The sequence below is a fragment of the Cynocephalus volans genome, chromosome 14 (assembly GCF_027409185.1).
Source record: "Cynocephalus volans isolate mCynVol1 chromosome 14, mCynVol1.pri, whole genome shotgun sequence".
Lineage (NCBI taxonomy): Eukaryota > Metazoa > Chordata > Mammalia > Dermoptera > Cynocephalidae > Cynocephalus > Cynocephalus volans.
Window position 1 is genome coordinate 70348633 of NC_084473.1, and position 17221 is coordinate 70365853.

Here is a 17221-nt window from a genome sequence, read left to right on the forward strand (position 1 = left end):
GACCCTGGTGCTGGTCTCCAGGGAGGGGCGATTTCTGAAGTCAAGGTGGAAGAGAATAGAAGCCCAATGAGTCATACCCCCCCAGCAGTAGCCGTGAGGAGTGCTCAGCACACAGCAGGCAAAGCCTCCAAGAGAAGCCATTCAGATGCATGTTCTGATGGTGACCCTCACCCAGAGTGACTACTTGTCCTGGGGTGATGCTGGTCTTTCAGTGCAAAGACCAGAGAAAAATGCCATTGAAACCAGGATGAGTTGGTTTCACCCAATGCGCTGAGTTGTCCTCCGACCTCTGGGGAGCCTACGAGGGGAGGCCCACAAGTGTGGGGGAGGTGAGGGGGGAGGAAATGGGGCCAATCTGGACCTTGCCTGCCCACGCTTTGGGGGCATTAGATAAGGAGAGAAGCCAAGTTGTCTGCCCTCTAGTGGTTCGTCATGTACTCCAAAGCAGGTGACACTATCTTTGCCATCAAATACGGAAGACTTGCAAGCTAAGAGAGATAAAAGTTCTACAGCACATTAGAGGGGAAGAAAGAATGCTGCCCTCTGATCATGGCCTGAAAAGCAGGGGCTCCCAACGAAGTTAAGGAGGAAAAGCAATAATGAAATGTTGTGATGGAGGGAGAGGTGGAGGCTCTGGCCTCTTCTTTCAGGCACAGAGCTTGTCATACTACTATACTCAATAAATTCAGAGTCAGCTAACTGATAATCTGCTGTGCACCAGAGGAATTACCATACCCTTTTGTATTCATTACAGCTTTGGAAAGCAAAGTTTATTATCCCCATTCTACTGATGGGAAAACCAAGGCTCAGAGCAGGTAAGTGAATTGCCTGAAGGAACGGAGCTAGAATGTAGAAGGTCCAGGATCCCTGCAGTTCCGGTTCCATATCTGGTGTTTCTTCTACAGCAGGCTAAGTGACTCAGGTATTGATGATGCATTCCTCATACAGAGATCCCCTGGGTTTGATTGACTTCGGCAAATTTTGCCAACTTGGTTCCCTTTTGACAAGTTCTACAGGACATTATAGAGATTAAGAAGGAATTTTGTTTGCTGTCTTTATTTACCAGAGAAAAGTAGGATTTGGTTTGGGAATCAGAACTTACCTGTCAGGCACTGTCTGCAACACCTGTCACCAGTAGTGTGGGTGTTCCTGCGTGGAGTAGGAGAGGGCCCTGGGGAAGTAGGTGAGGGGCCATTACAATGGGCTGGCCCGAAGGATCCTGCGAGGGGAACATGAGGAGAATCACTCTTGCCTGGTACCTCACCAGGGACAGGAGCAGACTCAACTGCCAATAATGGCCCTTCATCGTTGGAAGCCTATAGTCATCACATTTATTCAACTGCACATATGGATCGTTAGGCTAAACAAATCATAACTTAGAACAATAACCTCCCAATTATGCTCCTGGTATTCATCCTGTAATCCAATGGTCGAATTGAAAAAGTGTATATAGTCAAACCAATACGAAGTACATTGATTTGATAGGAGTTTTGGATTACTAATTCGATAATTTTTTATTCCATAGAACTGTTATGTTTCTCATCAGATAGGCCTTCTCTTAAAGTGGGCTGAAGGGTTATTCTGGAAAATTCTTGAGACTGATGTAAAAACTGCTTTAAGTACAAGAAGCTATGTGGATGCTGTGAGAAGCCATTTGGCTTTCTGTATGCACTGCACTGTGAGAGTGTGTGTGTGCGTGTGTGTGCACTCCCGTGCATATGTGTATTTGTACAGACTGGTTTCCTTAAGTGATCTGAGCCAAGGGTGAAAGTTTAACATTTGTTCTATTAGTCCTGTGGACTGCGGACACCATTTGGGAAAGAGGGGGTGGGGAGTTAGTGTACAAGGCCACATTCCTCGTTGCACTGACCATCCAAGAAGGACGGCTGACTCGGGAATGGGCAAGGGCACGGTGGTGACAGTCCATAGCACATGATGGGGCTCACAGCAAGCACGCAGCAAGACTGGTTTATTGGTGAAATGGTTTAAAGGAGCACTGTGTCATTGAGGAATTGCATGCAGCTGCATGTGACAGGGATCTAGAAATTAATGGGTTTCTACTCTCATGTTATGAAAGTCAAGAGGTATGTGGTCTAAAGTTGTATAGTGGCTCTCCCTGATTCAGCCTCCTCATTCTTTCTTCTCCACATCACTAGGGCATGGTTTCTGCCCTCAAGATCACTTCATCGTCTAAGGTGGCCGCTGGAACACCAGCCATCAAACCACTATGCAGGTTTGAAGAAGGAATAATGGTAGAAGGGCAGAAAATGGCATATCTCCCAATAAGCAGTACCCCAGGATGCCCCAATAATGCCTGCACTCACACTGCAGTTGCCAGCAGAGAGTCCCGTGGCCACACTTAGCTCAAAGTGAGGCTATGAAATGTTGTCTTTGGCTAGGCATGGGCACCACTCTCAGACAATATAGGGATTATCTTACTAAGGAAAATGGATATTAAGTCAGCATTAGTAGTCTCGATCCCAAATACATTACATTAGCATGGCTTTTGGGGGAGACAAGTTGGCAACATCCATCAAAGTGTTAAATATTCACACCCTTGAAACCAATGAATTTATTTTTAGAGATCCTTTCTATAGATTGACTCACACGTGTACACACATGCACATATGTATGTTTATTACAGCACAGCAGTGTTTATAATATCCAAAAATTGGAAACAACCTAAATGATTAGCATAGCCAAATTGTTCAATAAACTGTGATATATAACCACGGAATACTATTCAGGTATGAATAAAGAATGAGGTGACTATAAGTCCTGAGATGCAGTATGCTACATTATTGAACAAAAAAGGAATTTGCAGAGTGATAAGTATAATATTATACCATTAATACAATTTTATGACACATCCCTGGCAATGCATCAGAATCTTTGGAGAGAGAGAAATGAGCCTGTGTGATCTGAAAGAGCTCCCAGAAACTCTTTAAAAGAGAGCATCATAGTTAATGACCATGACATAAACCCCCGGTACAAATTAATAAATGAAGGCTATGGTCAGAGAAAGTGGTTCCAATCTGGTTTTTAGAAGGGTTCTGCTTTGGGGCCGGCCCATGGCTCACTTGGGACAGTGTGGTGCTGATAACACCAAGGCCATGGGTTCGGATCCCTACATAGGGATGGCTGGTTAGATCAGTTGGGAAAGTGTGGTGCTGACAACACCAAGCCAAGGGTTAAGATCCCCTTACCGGTCATCTCTAAGGAGGGAAAAAAAAAAAAATGGTATCTGGTTGAATGGTGAACAAGATAGTACTCTGAAGTAATACTCCACTACAATGGCATTAAATTCATATTATAACATGTTTTTCAATACATTGCGCCCCACAAGAAACAAAAGGAATTTTAAATGACAATAAAACAACAGCACGCGAACATGCACAGTGAAGTAATGCTAGAATCGAGAGAGGTAAGCAACCACAAAGCTTGAAGAATAAATGCCAATGTCAGCCATAAGTGCAGAAATAGGAACTTAAGCTCTGAGCCTGCCACCAGGGCCTTTGACCTCATTAAGGAACCTAAAGCTATCCTTTGTTGGTAGTACACGTCACTCCAGGAATAAGTCAATGAAAATCCCTTTTGGAGAAAGGTGTCATTAATTCAAAGATTCAGGATTCCCATAGATTATGTAAAACCAAATGAAAGATCACAATAAAAAATCACCAGACACACAAGGAAACATGACAATGATTATATCAGTTAGGTCTGTGTTTACATTCACATGGCAGAAAAAAACAAATAATGGTGGCTTAGATGTACACGGTTTCATTTGTTTTCATGTAAAAGGAGTCAGGAAGTATCCAGGTATCCAGGGCAAGTTCATCACAAAGTTTTCAGGGACTTATTTCCATACAGTTCACAAATCCTCCCAGATCAACGTTAGGACCCTTGTTCTTGTGATCCAACATGGTGGCTAGTTTTCCAGATGTCCATATCCAGATCAGCTGTGGAAGGAAAGGGATGAAGAGCCTATTTTCTGTATAAATATATTCTGGAACTTGCATTCAGTACCTCAATTTACAACTCATTGGCAAAATTTTAATCCCAATGGTCATATGTAGATGTCCAAAAAATGGTAATTTTAACTAGTCAGCAGTAAGTCTGACTAAACATTAGTATTTTCATTCCTAGGAAGAGAAGGGTGGAATGGATACTTGTTGGCAACCAGCAGTCTTTGACACAAGGAGTGTGTGCTGGGCCAAATAATGGACCCCCAAATTAGCCAGGTCCTAATCCCTGGGTCCTGTGAATGTCACCTTATACGACAAGAGCAACTTTGCAGATGTGACTAAGTTAAGGATCTGGAGGTGGGGAGATTATCCAGATGGGTCCTAGATATAGTCACAAATGTCCTTACAAGAGGGAAGAAGAGGAGACATGACTAAATGAGTAGGAGATGTGATGATGAAAACAAGAAGTTGGGGCATGAAGTGATATAAGGAAGGGGCCATGAGCCAAGGATCGAGGGCAGCCTCTAGGAGCTAGAAAGGGCAAGCAAACAGACTGTCCCCTCCAGCCTCCAGAGGGACCAGCCCTTCCAATACCTTGACTTTGACTCAGTGCTTTTGGACTTCTGGCTTCCAGAACTATATGAGGATAAGTTTGTGTTGTCTTCAGTCACCAATTTTGTGGTAATTGGCTATAGCTGTCATAGAAAACTAATACATGTGGAGAGTCAGCAGAAAACAAAAACAGATATAGAATGCTCCCCCCACCCACCGCACCTCCCCGGAGAGACTCAGACGCTGTAATTATCAGACACTAAACATTTTAAAGAAAATATAAAGATAACTCAAAGATAAAAAATATTCACTTAAAAAATATGCATAAAAGAGACTATAAAAAATGACCTGGAAAATCAGAAATAAAGCCTATATTCTGACTTGAAATGAAATGAAAACTTATATTTAGATATTAATAACACAATGGATGGGTTAAACAATAGGTTAGAAACAGCTGAAAAGAGAATTAGTGAACTATGGAAAAGAGCTGGAGAAACTATTCATAGTATTGAATGGAGACATGGGAAAATGGAAAGTATGACAGAGAAGTTGAGCAGTATGGAAGACAGAATGAACTCATGGAGGAAAGACAATATTTGAAGTGATTGTGGATTATAATTTTCCAAATACGATGAAAGCCATGAATTCACAGCTATAGGGAGACCCACATATACTAAGCAGACCAAAAACTTCCACATCTAGACATGTCTTTACATGATACTACAAAATACCAAAGACCGAGAGAAGTAGTAAGAATAGTCAGAGAGAAAGTATCACCTACGAAAAGACATGTTGGTTGACAATAGACTTCGCAACAACAAGGGAAACCCGGACAACAGAATAATATATTCAGACTGATTAACATATTGTCAAAATAGAGTTTTGTCCCTGGAAAGGTATTTTTTCCAAGAACAAGGGCTAAAGAAAGACATCTTCAGAGAAGCAAACAATGAGAGAATTTACAACCAATGGTATTTAACTAAATGAACTTCTAAAAGATATAATTCAAGAAGAAGAAAAATTATCCCAGTAGAAAGGTCAGAAATATAAGCAGGAATGAAAAATAGAAATAGCTGACAAACATGAAGGTTAAACTGAAGTAAATGTAAACAAACATTGTCTGAATATGATTTATAACAAAAATAATAATAACGTACCAGTACAAATTGAAACCAAATTAGGTACCATTTTACACCCACTAACTTAGCAAGCACTAAGAAGCCTGACAATACCTACTGCTGGGCAAGATGTGGAAAAACAAGGACTGCAACACATGGCTGAAGGGGGTGAACTGGCACAAGTGCTGTGGAAAACAATCTGATACCGTCTCATAGAATCCACTCGCTCTATCGCCCTGCAATACCCTAGAGAAAATCTTGCACTTGTAGGCCTGGTGACAAGTTCAAGAATGTTTATAGCAGCATTGTTTGTAACAGCAAAAACTGGAAACAGCCAAAATGATCCTTAATAGGAGCATATACAAATATATAAATTGTGGCCTATTTATACAGATGGAGCCCAACAGGAGAAATGATGGAAGTACAGCTAACTGATGACAATGTAGATGGATTTCACAAACAGAGCGTTGAATACAAAAAGGGTAAGTCACAGAGATTGCATATAGAAGATTGACCCCATTTCTTAAAAGCCCAAAAGCCAAATTAAAACTATAATTTTAAGGATATTTACCTATATGGTAAAAGCTATTTTATAAAATCAAGTGAATAAGAAACACAAACTCCAGGATGATGGTTTCTGCTGGGGGAAGAAAGGAGATGGGATGCATAGAAAGAAGCATGTAGGTCACTTCGAAGATATTGTTAGGGACAGCTGAGTTGCATGTGTCTTCACGGGTGTTCATATTGTTAATATGCTCTGTAACATATATGTTTTACTTACATATACATTGTATATGTCAAGTATTACATAATCACACACAAAAAATAGTGTGGATTGTGAGGCTGGCTTCCACATCAAATTGTCTGGGTTTCAATCCTGGCATTACGCCTTAACTGATGGTGTAACTTTGGGTAAATCACTTACCCCCTTTAAGCCTCAGTATTTTCATCCTTAAAATGGGGGCAATAATAGTTCCTATTTCATAGAGTTGTTATGAGGCTTATAGAAGATAATGCACATAGAGCACACAGTACGTGCTCAGTAAATGTAAGGAGCAATTATTACTATCACTTTTACTTCTGGACTTACTCTCCCACTGGTCACTCCTCAATCAAGGCCATTGATTAGCATCTGTCAGAATGTCAATCCACTCATCTTCATCTCCAGCTCCCCGGTGTACCTCACTTTTTTTTGCCTTCAGCCTTACCTTTTCCCCTCCACTCCCACCCCCCAAATAACCTCACGAGTAGCATGACAAGCACCCAGGGCCTGTCTGACAAAGCACTTAAAAGCACAGATATGGATGCCAAGAAGGGGATCCTCAGCATGAAGCGACAAAATCTTCCTTGCTTTAGGGCCTGGCAGATGTGGCTTTTGCTTCAGACTGTGTCTGGATGGTTTTCTTTGGTCCTCCACGAAACTCTGAGTAAGTGGTGTCTAAGTGATGCTTCCATAGGGCTCCAGCAGGGACATTCAAGCCTGATGAAACTGAACCAAGAGACGTCCCTCTAGGAAGATTTGGATGCTCAAGGGGTCTGAATGGGTTGTGAAAATGCCTCCTCTGGAACTGAGGTTCCCAAGGAACAATGGCTGAACAATTGGTTAAGGCATTCTGGCAAACTCTCCAAGAATCCTGGCAGCAAAATCTTGTGCCCTCGAGAATGGAGAAAAATAAATACAAAGTCGCCTCTCATCCCACTTTTCTTCTTTTTTTTAGAGCCCGTACAGCATAGCCTGATGTCCTCGGGCTCAGGAACTGGGTGTTTTGCAGCATGTTTGAGAGTGCTTCCTTTTGTGTGCTCCAGAATTGCAGTTGCCTTACTTGGCTGGAAACAAAGACATACAGAGAAGCTCATATCTAGCTGCCTTCACTCTCCTCCAAAGCCCTAGCTCCCAGTACGTACAATCCACAGTGTGACGCCTAATGTGGTTCTTCTGTGCATTGCTGCTGGCTCCCATCCTTTCCTCGGGCTTATGTCTTCTCTGCCTGCTGTCATTGGGTCATGTAATGCACAGATCTGTGTCCCCCTGAAAAAGATATGTTGTAGTCCGAACACTCGGTACCTCGGGATGTGACCTATTTGGAAGTAGAGCCATGATGGGGTAATCAAGTTAAAATGAGGTCACTAGGCTGGCCTCTAATCCCATATGACTGGTGTCCCTCTACAAAGGGGAAATGTGTACACAGAAACAGACAAGCACAGAGGGGAGACAATGTGAAGACAGACAGGAGGAAGACTGCCCTGTGATTATGGAGGAAGGGATGAATGCCTAAGGCTCCCAGAAGCTAGGAAAGATGCAGATATGTCCTATCCCCAGCATCTGCACAGTGAGCACAGCACTGCCTACTACCTCTGTTTGGACTTCTGGCCCCCAGAACTGTGAGACAACACATTTCTGTTGTTTGAAGCTATCCAGTTTGTGGCACTTTGTTATAGCAGCCCTAGGAAACTAATACAGAACTCCATTTGCAGGTATTTAGATTCCTGTGCCAGTGCTAGAGATCATAACATGGCAGGGTTAGGAGGTAGGTCAGATCTGAAATTTGATAACTCAGTCACAATGATGCTGGTGACGATGATGATAAAACAACCTCATAACCCTTACTGAGCATTTGCAAATACCGCTGTGCTAAGGGATTTTGCCTGAACTACATGTATTAGGGATCTCTAGAGAAACAGACCAACAGGATGGATGTATATTATATACGTACAATACATATTATGTATATAATATATGATATAAACAAAATATATTATGTGCAAGTGTACTTCAACAAGTTCAGGGAAAGATAGAACTGAAAGATAATACAAATCTTTCCGTGAACTTGTTGACATACCCTTCAATAGTATACGTATTACAGTATATGAATCAGTCAATCCTCACAATCCTATGAGTTAGGTACTATCAACAGCCCTATTTTGTGCATGAGGAAACAAAGGCCAAACGTTTAAGTAGCTTGCCTGAGGCCACCCAGCTCTAAAGCGGTCAAGCCGAGATTCAAACCAGCAAATCTGGCATCAGCGCTCATATTCCTGGCCCAGTACGGTGTGAGCACCATCAAAGGTGTTGGATTGCACTTGGTCTTTTTCTCAAGATCTGGAGTGGGGCCCAGAAGTCTGCATTTTTAACCAAGTGGTTCTATAGGGTGTTTGCAAAGCAGGGAATTAGAGGATAAACTTATTCTTAAGCGGTGTGTTAAAAATGACCTTTTCAAACACTGGGCTAAAAGTGTTTTTAGATGAAATAATCTCTAAATTAAAGCAAAGGATCCAATTGTTAATCTGAAAAACAATCAATTAATACATTTCAGAAAGTCTGAAGGGTATTCAGAAGGTCTGGAAAACGTGGAAAATAGAGTACCTTTCTCAAATTAAAAATAGTCCCATTGCTGTATGTTTAGACATATTTCACCTGAAAACATACTCAGCCTATTCTCTGAAGAACGAACTAACATATTGTTTACAAGCTTACCCTGTTATTCCCAGTTTGCAGACACCTTGTATTTCATGTGCTCTCAGTCCACACCCTTCGAGAAATGTTGCATTGATTTTCATTCCCTCATGGCCCAGTCTACAAGTGGAGCCCCCGGAGTGAGGCTGCCCACTCCTAGGCCTGTTGTTTCAGAGGATGAGGGAGAACCCCAAAGGGGAGACCCTGGAACAAGATAAAACGTGATCGACTGTGCTGCTAAATGGAATCGAGAGTATCTCGATTACTCTTTATGTAGGAGGAGAATTAATTACTACCTGACCCAGATTTCATTTTTCCCTGTCCCCGCACCCAGCTCCACGTTTTCTTATTACCTTCTAAGATACTCTAAATACTATAGCTATATACTTGTTTTTTCGTTCTATTTAGTGAGCTCCACAAAGCAGGGATCTTGGTCTTTTTGGTTTGCTCATGTATCATAAGTGACCAGAACAAGGCTGCCACATAGTAAGCACTCAATAAATAGGTGTTGAATGAATAAACAGACGAGCAGTTTGTGTATTCCAAGGAGCGCAAACCCAGGGAGGAGGCACATTTACTGGGAAGGTAGCAAAGTCCTTCCCTCACTTGCACAGACCCCTTCCAAAGAATCCTACTTTGGATTGTCAATTTTCTATTCATAAAGATGGTCTGCCAATTCTACATGCTTCCAGTTCACAAAACCTGGATAGGTTGGCAGGGTCTCATAAAATCAAACATAGAGCAACCATATGACCTAGCAATTACACTCCTAGCTACGTAGCTAAAAGAATTGGAAGCAAGGATTGAAACAAATATTTGTACACCACTGTTCACAGCAGCGTTATTCACAGTCGCCAAAAGGTGGAAACAAGTCTACTGCCCATCAATAGATGAACGGATAAATAAAATATGTTATACGCACACAATGGAATACTATCCAGCCATGAAAAGGAACATTTCATACATGCTACAACTTGAATAAATCTTAGAAACACACCTACTGAAAGAAGCCAGACACACAAGAGAAAATAGTGTATGATTCCACTTCCATGAGGTACCTAGAACAGGCAAATTCATAGAGAGCAAAAGTAGACTAGAGGATACCAGGGCCTAGGGAGAAGGGAGAATGACTGTTTGATGGTTACAGAGCTTTTGTCAGGGATGGTGAAAAAGTACTGAGTATAGACAGTAGTGATGGTTACACAACATTGTGAATGGTTTTAATGCCAATGAATGGTACCCTTATGAACGTCTAAAATGATAAATATCATTATGGATACTTTACCACAATAAAAAAGGACAAGAGAGACAATGAACTCAAGTTTTAATTCTTCCTTTTTTGAGTTTCGGTTTTATCAAAAACAGCAAAAACTGTTAATTGTAATCATCTATCTTCTGTCTTTAGTGCAGGATAAGTACCCAACAGGAGACATTAATACTGCTGCTATTTCATCAGCATAGGATTATTGTGAAGATTACCTAAATTAATACTTGTGAAAGTACTTTTTAAATGGCAAACTGCTATACAAATACAAGTGCTAAGAAACATTAGGTGTTACTGTTCCAAAGGCCATGAAACTGGTCAGGAGGATAATTCTTTCCCACTGATACGCCACATGGGGCCAGCAGAATACATAGGTTTCCTTATTATATGAAAAGATATTAGGAAATGAAAGCATAAAACTTAGAGGACAAGTGTCTTTTATTTACCATGATGCTTACACATGCTCAGGCAACTGCTTGAAATAAGTGCTAAAGACATACAACGTATTCTTTTCTTTCCTTTCAGGCCACTACTAGTCTTACTAAATCTACTGCATTTTCAAAATAATGAATGTGGACGCTAATATAATTTCTTAACCACACCCACAGCCTACTGACAAATATTATAGCTCAATTCACGTCTCCATTCTCATTTAAGTCAGCAATTAAAAATATTTAATTAAGGAAACCATCTGGTTCCCTTATTAAAATTATTACCCAGGAAAGAAGGCCGGCCTTAACATTAGCACAAGATGACAACTTCTGAATTATTGCTGAATTACCATGAACTTTTTTAGTATTAGAATGAAGAAAGTTCTTTTCAATGAAGGGTTCTGTTTACCTCTGGCTTGTAATACCGTTGAGTATACGTTAAATCAATTATCAGTCCTAGTTCTTCATTTGATTCTCGGGTTTTGTTAAAACGATTCAAAGGGGAAAAGTGTTCTTCTGGAGCAAGTTTCTCTTCAAAACTCTGTCAAAGAGAACGAAATAAGAAAGAGCAAATGTGTGCTTAAAATCCTGTGTTATATTATACATGTATTCAAGCCCTGTGATGCTAACTTACAATGGGTTTTGAAGGAAAGTTTCTACTCTTCTGGAATGAAGAAGCTACATAACAATCCTTTCATCCAGTAAGACCAGAAGGAAGAAAATAAGCTCAATTCTACGCAGTTATTTCTATGCTTATTTATTTCCTGTTGGTCTCCTAACCAGACTGTAAATTCCCAGAAGGCAAGAATCACACTGACTTTGTTCACCACTGTATGTCCAGCTAACAACTGGACTGCCCATCATATCGAGTGCTTCTAAATATTTCTTAAATGTCTACATGTATGAAGGATGGCTTTTATTGCGAAATATTCTTTTGTATATGTGGCTTATTTTTGGACTTTGTACTCTGTTCTATGGATCTGTCTGGCTATTCAAGGGCCAGCAACATCACTTTTTTTTTTTTAATTAATAGACTTTAGTGTTTAGAGCAGTTTTAGGTTCACAGCAAAACTCAGCCAAAGGACAGACTGTACTTTCCCTCCGGGACCATCAACATTTCACCCAGGGTGGTCCGTTTGTTACAATCGATGAACCAACTCTGACACATCACTATCAACCAAAGCGCATAGTTTATATTACCTAAGGTTCACTCCGTGTTATATATTCTATGGGTTTTGACCAATACAGGTGGTCTTCAAAAAATTCATGGAAGGATTCACATTACCTTTTAATTCAACTTTTTCACCATCTTATCCAAGTATCCTCTTCTACAATGACACGTATCCACCCTTCCTTTTTGTATCACACACAGTAGTTTCACTGCCCTGAAAATCCCCTGTGCTTCAACAACACACTTTTAATATGATTTAATATCTGGTAGGGCTAGAGGACTCCCCACTCCACCTCCATTATTCTTTTTCAGACTTTTCCTGGCTATTGATGTTTATTCTTCTATGAGTTTAAGAACCTGCCTAACTCAGAACATTCCTATTGACATGATGTTATACTTATAAATTAACTTGGGAAGACTTCTCAGATTTGACGGTGAGTCTTCCACATCATATTGTAAAAGTTCTGAAGAGTAAATTGCTTAAAAGGCCATCTCTTCAGCCTGTTTCTTGCATAGACGTGGAGCTGATGGATCAATTATCATCTCCATCTATTTGAATAATAACTAACATCAGATAGCTAATTTAAGTCATAAACTCTTTAGTAAGACTTCCTTCATTAACTCTATGTGGAGTCACTTCTCCCTCCTTTGAATTCTTAAGTATTTTTTGCCATAGCATTTATTTGACACTTACATCCTATTTCATACTCTAGTGTGCTTGGGAAGTGACTGTCAAGTATTGAGCCTGTTTTTCCTTGGGTGTCTTCTCTAAGAAACACAAGAAACCAATGCCACATTTCACTGCCGCACACGGATAGTTCATCTCCCTAACTCTACTACATGTACAGGAACTACACTGAGAGCAGTTTTACTTCTTCACAATCCCCTCTATGGTACTTTCAACAACCCCAACACTGAAGAAAACAAGTATACACAACTAGAAGAAGCCTTTAATTAAGACATTGGGCAGCAATGATGTGTGGCTGTGGGGAGAAAAAGAAGTGAAGAGTCCTCCGCTTTTCTCTCCTCTTGCCGATGGACTTTCAGGCAAGGGGCTGAGCAGTGACACTTCTGAAAGCACAGGAGTCAATTTTAAGAGGCCATGGAGTAGGAACTTCAAGAGTTAGGACAATAGCATAGACGAGGAGATGTATAGGAAAATATTCACAGTAACTGCAAACGTGGGTAAAGAATCCATTCATTCAACAAAGATTTGTTAAGTTTATCTTACATGTCAAACATTATGCTTGGTGTTGTTGGATGTAGATGTAAATAAGAACCACGTGTTTATCTCTCAAAAACAACTAATTTTGAAGTCTACAGATGCAGAAAAGTTGACAGAGCAGGTGAAAAGGAAGCCTGACCTATGGGTCACAAATTAAATAAATTCCCAAAACATTCAACATGGGCTTTTCCTGATACTAATCCCTGCTATATTGGGCAATTTTAACAAGATATGGAATCTAGATGACAATAATTGTCTTCACCTTCTCTACTCACTTTTTTTATGCATGTGTCAAATGCTTTCCCAACCTATTCCTTTCCTAGTTCAAACAAAAACACAACCTTCGGAGTTTCCATGTTCAAATTGATCTTGCTGATGCAGAGCATTTGTGGTTGTGACAATAGGAGGGAAGGGGTCCTACTGGCATCTAGTAGGTGAGGGTCTTAGACGCTAGACAGCTTGCCAAATTCAGAACAGTCCCACAAATGTGTCCCGCATACAGAATGACTTTTTCGACTGTCCTACTCAACATTAATATGAGTTAAAAGAACTTCATATTTATGTCATCCTTGAACCCAACTCCATTTCACAAATAAACTGAAAGGAGTTTTTGCACATTTTTAACGTGCATAGAATTTCACAGGATAGTAATAACCTTGTCAACCAAGTGAAGACGTACTTTGTTTTGTTTGCAAGTCTACTAAAAGCTGTTCATTGCTATGAAAACCCCTACGCCTAAGTCAATATAACCCACCTAGAGCAGTCTGCATTTGTAGTTCTTGCACTCACGGTGCAAGCAACTATTTCTTCATGTCTTCTAGCATAGTTGTGTCCAAACATTTACATAGTGAAATACTATTACTTTATTACAAATTAGTTTCCCCAAATTTATTCTATATCTTATAGTGGGGGTGTTACACTGACTTTTTTCTTTCAATCTATGTGTGGAAGTAGATTATATTTTATCTATGAATTTCATTTCAGGAATGGGCATTACAAAGTATCTGCTATAAAAAGGGAAAATGGAGGGTGAGAGGGTTGAGAACCAGTGTTCCACATGGTTAATTCAGATTTCTGAAAGAATACTGAATCAACTTTTGCTTACCTTTTGCAAAGGAACTTGGAAAGCAATGAACCGAGTCCCAGGCATCCGCTGTCCAACTGGGAGATAGTCTTTCCACCTATTAGATATATTTTTTATTAGCCAAATTGTATGATAGCCTTGTCTCCCTGCAGAGAATGAAGAATTCTTGAAAATGGAAATCACAGCCCACACAGCATGTCCCCGCTTTTCTCTGTTTTGCATTTTGCTATTCCACTTATTCAATCCCACCTAGTAACAACCCAGACTTTCCTTCTTCCTGTTTCTCCATCTTGAAAACAGATACAAGGCAACAAAACAGTGCGAGATTCCCCCAAATAAAGCATAGTTAAAACCAAAGATGACCAGAACTTCTGTACCCCTGACAAAACTTGGCCCAGTACCAAATGCTAAGAAAGCATTAATTATACATTGACTGAAAGAGTTTAAATTCAGTTCTTTGACTTCACAGTTTATTTTTGGTCTTCACACAACTGATGCCATTAAATTCAACCAGTAGGGAAGTCTGAGTTCCTATTTTAAGAGAAAACTTGATAGAAAGGGCCTGTGAACTCCAGGTGTCACAGTGAAAAATAATATTTGAGTTGACTACTGTGGGATGAGTTTTAATTAACTAGTGTTAATACAGTATATCTGCAGCACAGAAAGTGAGGAGAAGAGTGGAAAGAGATGGGGATGGAAAAGCAGACAGGATCCCAGACCATGCAGAACCTTATATTACAGATATCGAAAAGGAGTTTCTTTCTATTCTTAAAACAATGTTTTTGACGAACGTTTATGAGCAATATTCCGATTACAATTCAATTTCAGTTTTTAACAATTACCTATTAAAAGAAATTTCCTGTGTGAAGAATGTATTGAAAGGAAACAAGTAGATGAATGGACACTAATTAGGACCCAACTGCAATAGGTCAGGCAAAACGTGTGTTGAGGAGCTGATAGAGAGAAGTTGAGAGATTCAAAAGATACTCTGGAAATAGAAGGAGGCATGAGATGAGGGAGAGGAAGGTCTCACGGAGTAAACACAGTTCACTTCACAAAGTCCCCAAATGAACCGTTTGCACGTACAGAGGAAGGTATCTCTGCTGACACCTGCTTGGAAGCAACAGTATGCACTTTGTGTTTCTGGAAACAGTACAAACCTACCTTCCATGTAAGGTCTCAGGGCGGTACTGCTGGGTTCCTTTTCTCAAACTTCTATCTTATTACTCTCTTTCTCTGTGCCAATATAACACAGCTTGGGGAATTGAGGGAGGTTCCATTTTGGTAATTAAGGAGTGTTCCCAACACTAACAGTTCCGCCTTAAAGCAGTCCTTCCGTACTCTCACTGACCAGCAATGGCCGGAGCCTCGCTTTTAAAAGAATGGGGGGTAGGGGGAAATCACAGACACTGTCCCTTTCAGCGACTGCGGGTGGCGCAGCGAGAGGGTCACTGCCTCTAAGGGACAAGGGTCGGAAGGGGCGGATGGGCCGAGCGCGCGGCAGTGACAGTGAGAGGCGGCGACTACAAGACCTGAAGCCCAGGCCGGAAGCTACCGGCTGGAAGGGCCATGCCCAAGCCCCAGCGCGTATTACCTTTCAGGGATGTGGTTTCCAACCGCGCCCTTCTTCTTAGCCGAGGAGCGTCCAGAAAAGTGGCGTCCCAGACCCCAGCCACCCAAGATGCCGCCCACCCGATACCAAGAGGGTCAAAGAGGCCAGCCGGGCGCACTCGGTGACAGAACAAGTTCCCAGAGCGAAGGCGCCTCCGCAGCAAACACGGAGCGCCCAGGCGCCCGCTGCTGCGCATGCGCCACCGCCCGTCTCGCCGGCTTCACCAGGCCGCTTACCGAGGCGCTTGGTTTGTAAACAGGGCTTTGCTGGCTACAGCGCCCTCCTTAGCCGACAGCCGGTACTACAGGTCGATGAGTTCGTGTCTGCGCCCTTCAGAGTTCAAAACAGGACATGGGATGGAAAGTCAAGTCCTCCTGCTACCAATCCCTCGTGTGTTCCCCCAGATGTTTCCAAGTGCTTCCATTCACATTTTGAATATTGTGTCTCTTTACTTTCACACATATGTATATCCCCTATTTTTATACAAAAGCAGCATGCTATGCATATTCAATACATCTTGAACACGGATGTTCACGGTCAATTTGTATGCACCCCATTCAATTTTTTAATGGCCGTACAGCGTTTGATTGATTATAAGTAACATGATTAAAAGTATCATAATTTACTTAACCAGTCTAATATTGGTGGACCTTTAGTTGTTTTGCGGTTGTTACTGTTTTGTCTTCTGTTACAGACGATGCTGCAACGTGAACATCCTTGTACATATATACACCTATCTCTAAATTCCTAGAATTAGAATTGCTGCAATGGAACATATACAAACTTGAAATTTTGAACGATTCTGCCTAATTACCCTTTACAAATACTGTAGCAATGTACACTGCCTTTCACAGCCTAACTGTTACTGGGTTCCTATCACATGCCAGGTATCATGGTAGAGGTGACAGCATGTATTTACATTTTAGGAATACCAAAACATAACAGAGAGAGATAAGAGTGGAGCTCAAGTCCAAGATTTCCACCCAGTATCAAGCATAGGAATCTGTACCTGTTAGAAAAACTCTGACACTGCTACAAGTGGAACAGCAAAGGACAGCACGTCCTACAGTAGTTCTGAAGACAGAATAGACTACTAAATTCCAGATTAAACTGTAGCTAATTATAATAACAATTTTTAGTTTCCAATTTCTGAAAGTACTTTACATGCATTGTTAGTAATCTTCACAACCATTTTAGGGCTGGGTAAACTAAGGGTCAGAGAAGTCAATGTTATTGAATAAATGAATGAACGAATGACTGAAGGAAAGGGACAAAAGACCACTAGCTTTAACATTTTTGGATACTCGTATCTCAACAAATTTTAAATCTACAAACACTGAAAATT

General features: G+C 40.9%; 1 protein-coding gene across 1 annotated transcript in view; it reads right to left on the reverse strand.

Moving 5' to 3' along the window:
* Nucleotides 1-16072, reverse strand: part of LOC134362561 (uncharacterized) — a 47478-nt gene extending 31406 nt beyond the window's left edge. Inside the window, exons 1-2 of the mRNA XM_063077788.1 lie at nt 15859-16072; nt 14286-14361 (exon numbers count right to left, since the gene is read on the reverse strand). Coding sequence (XP_062933858.1) covers nt 14286-14361; nt 15859-16072 — 290 coding nt within the window. The remainder of the gene's footprint in view (nt 1-14285; nt 14362-15858) is intronic.
* Nucleotides 16073-17221: the final 1149 nt, after the last annotated feature.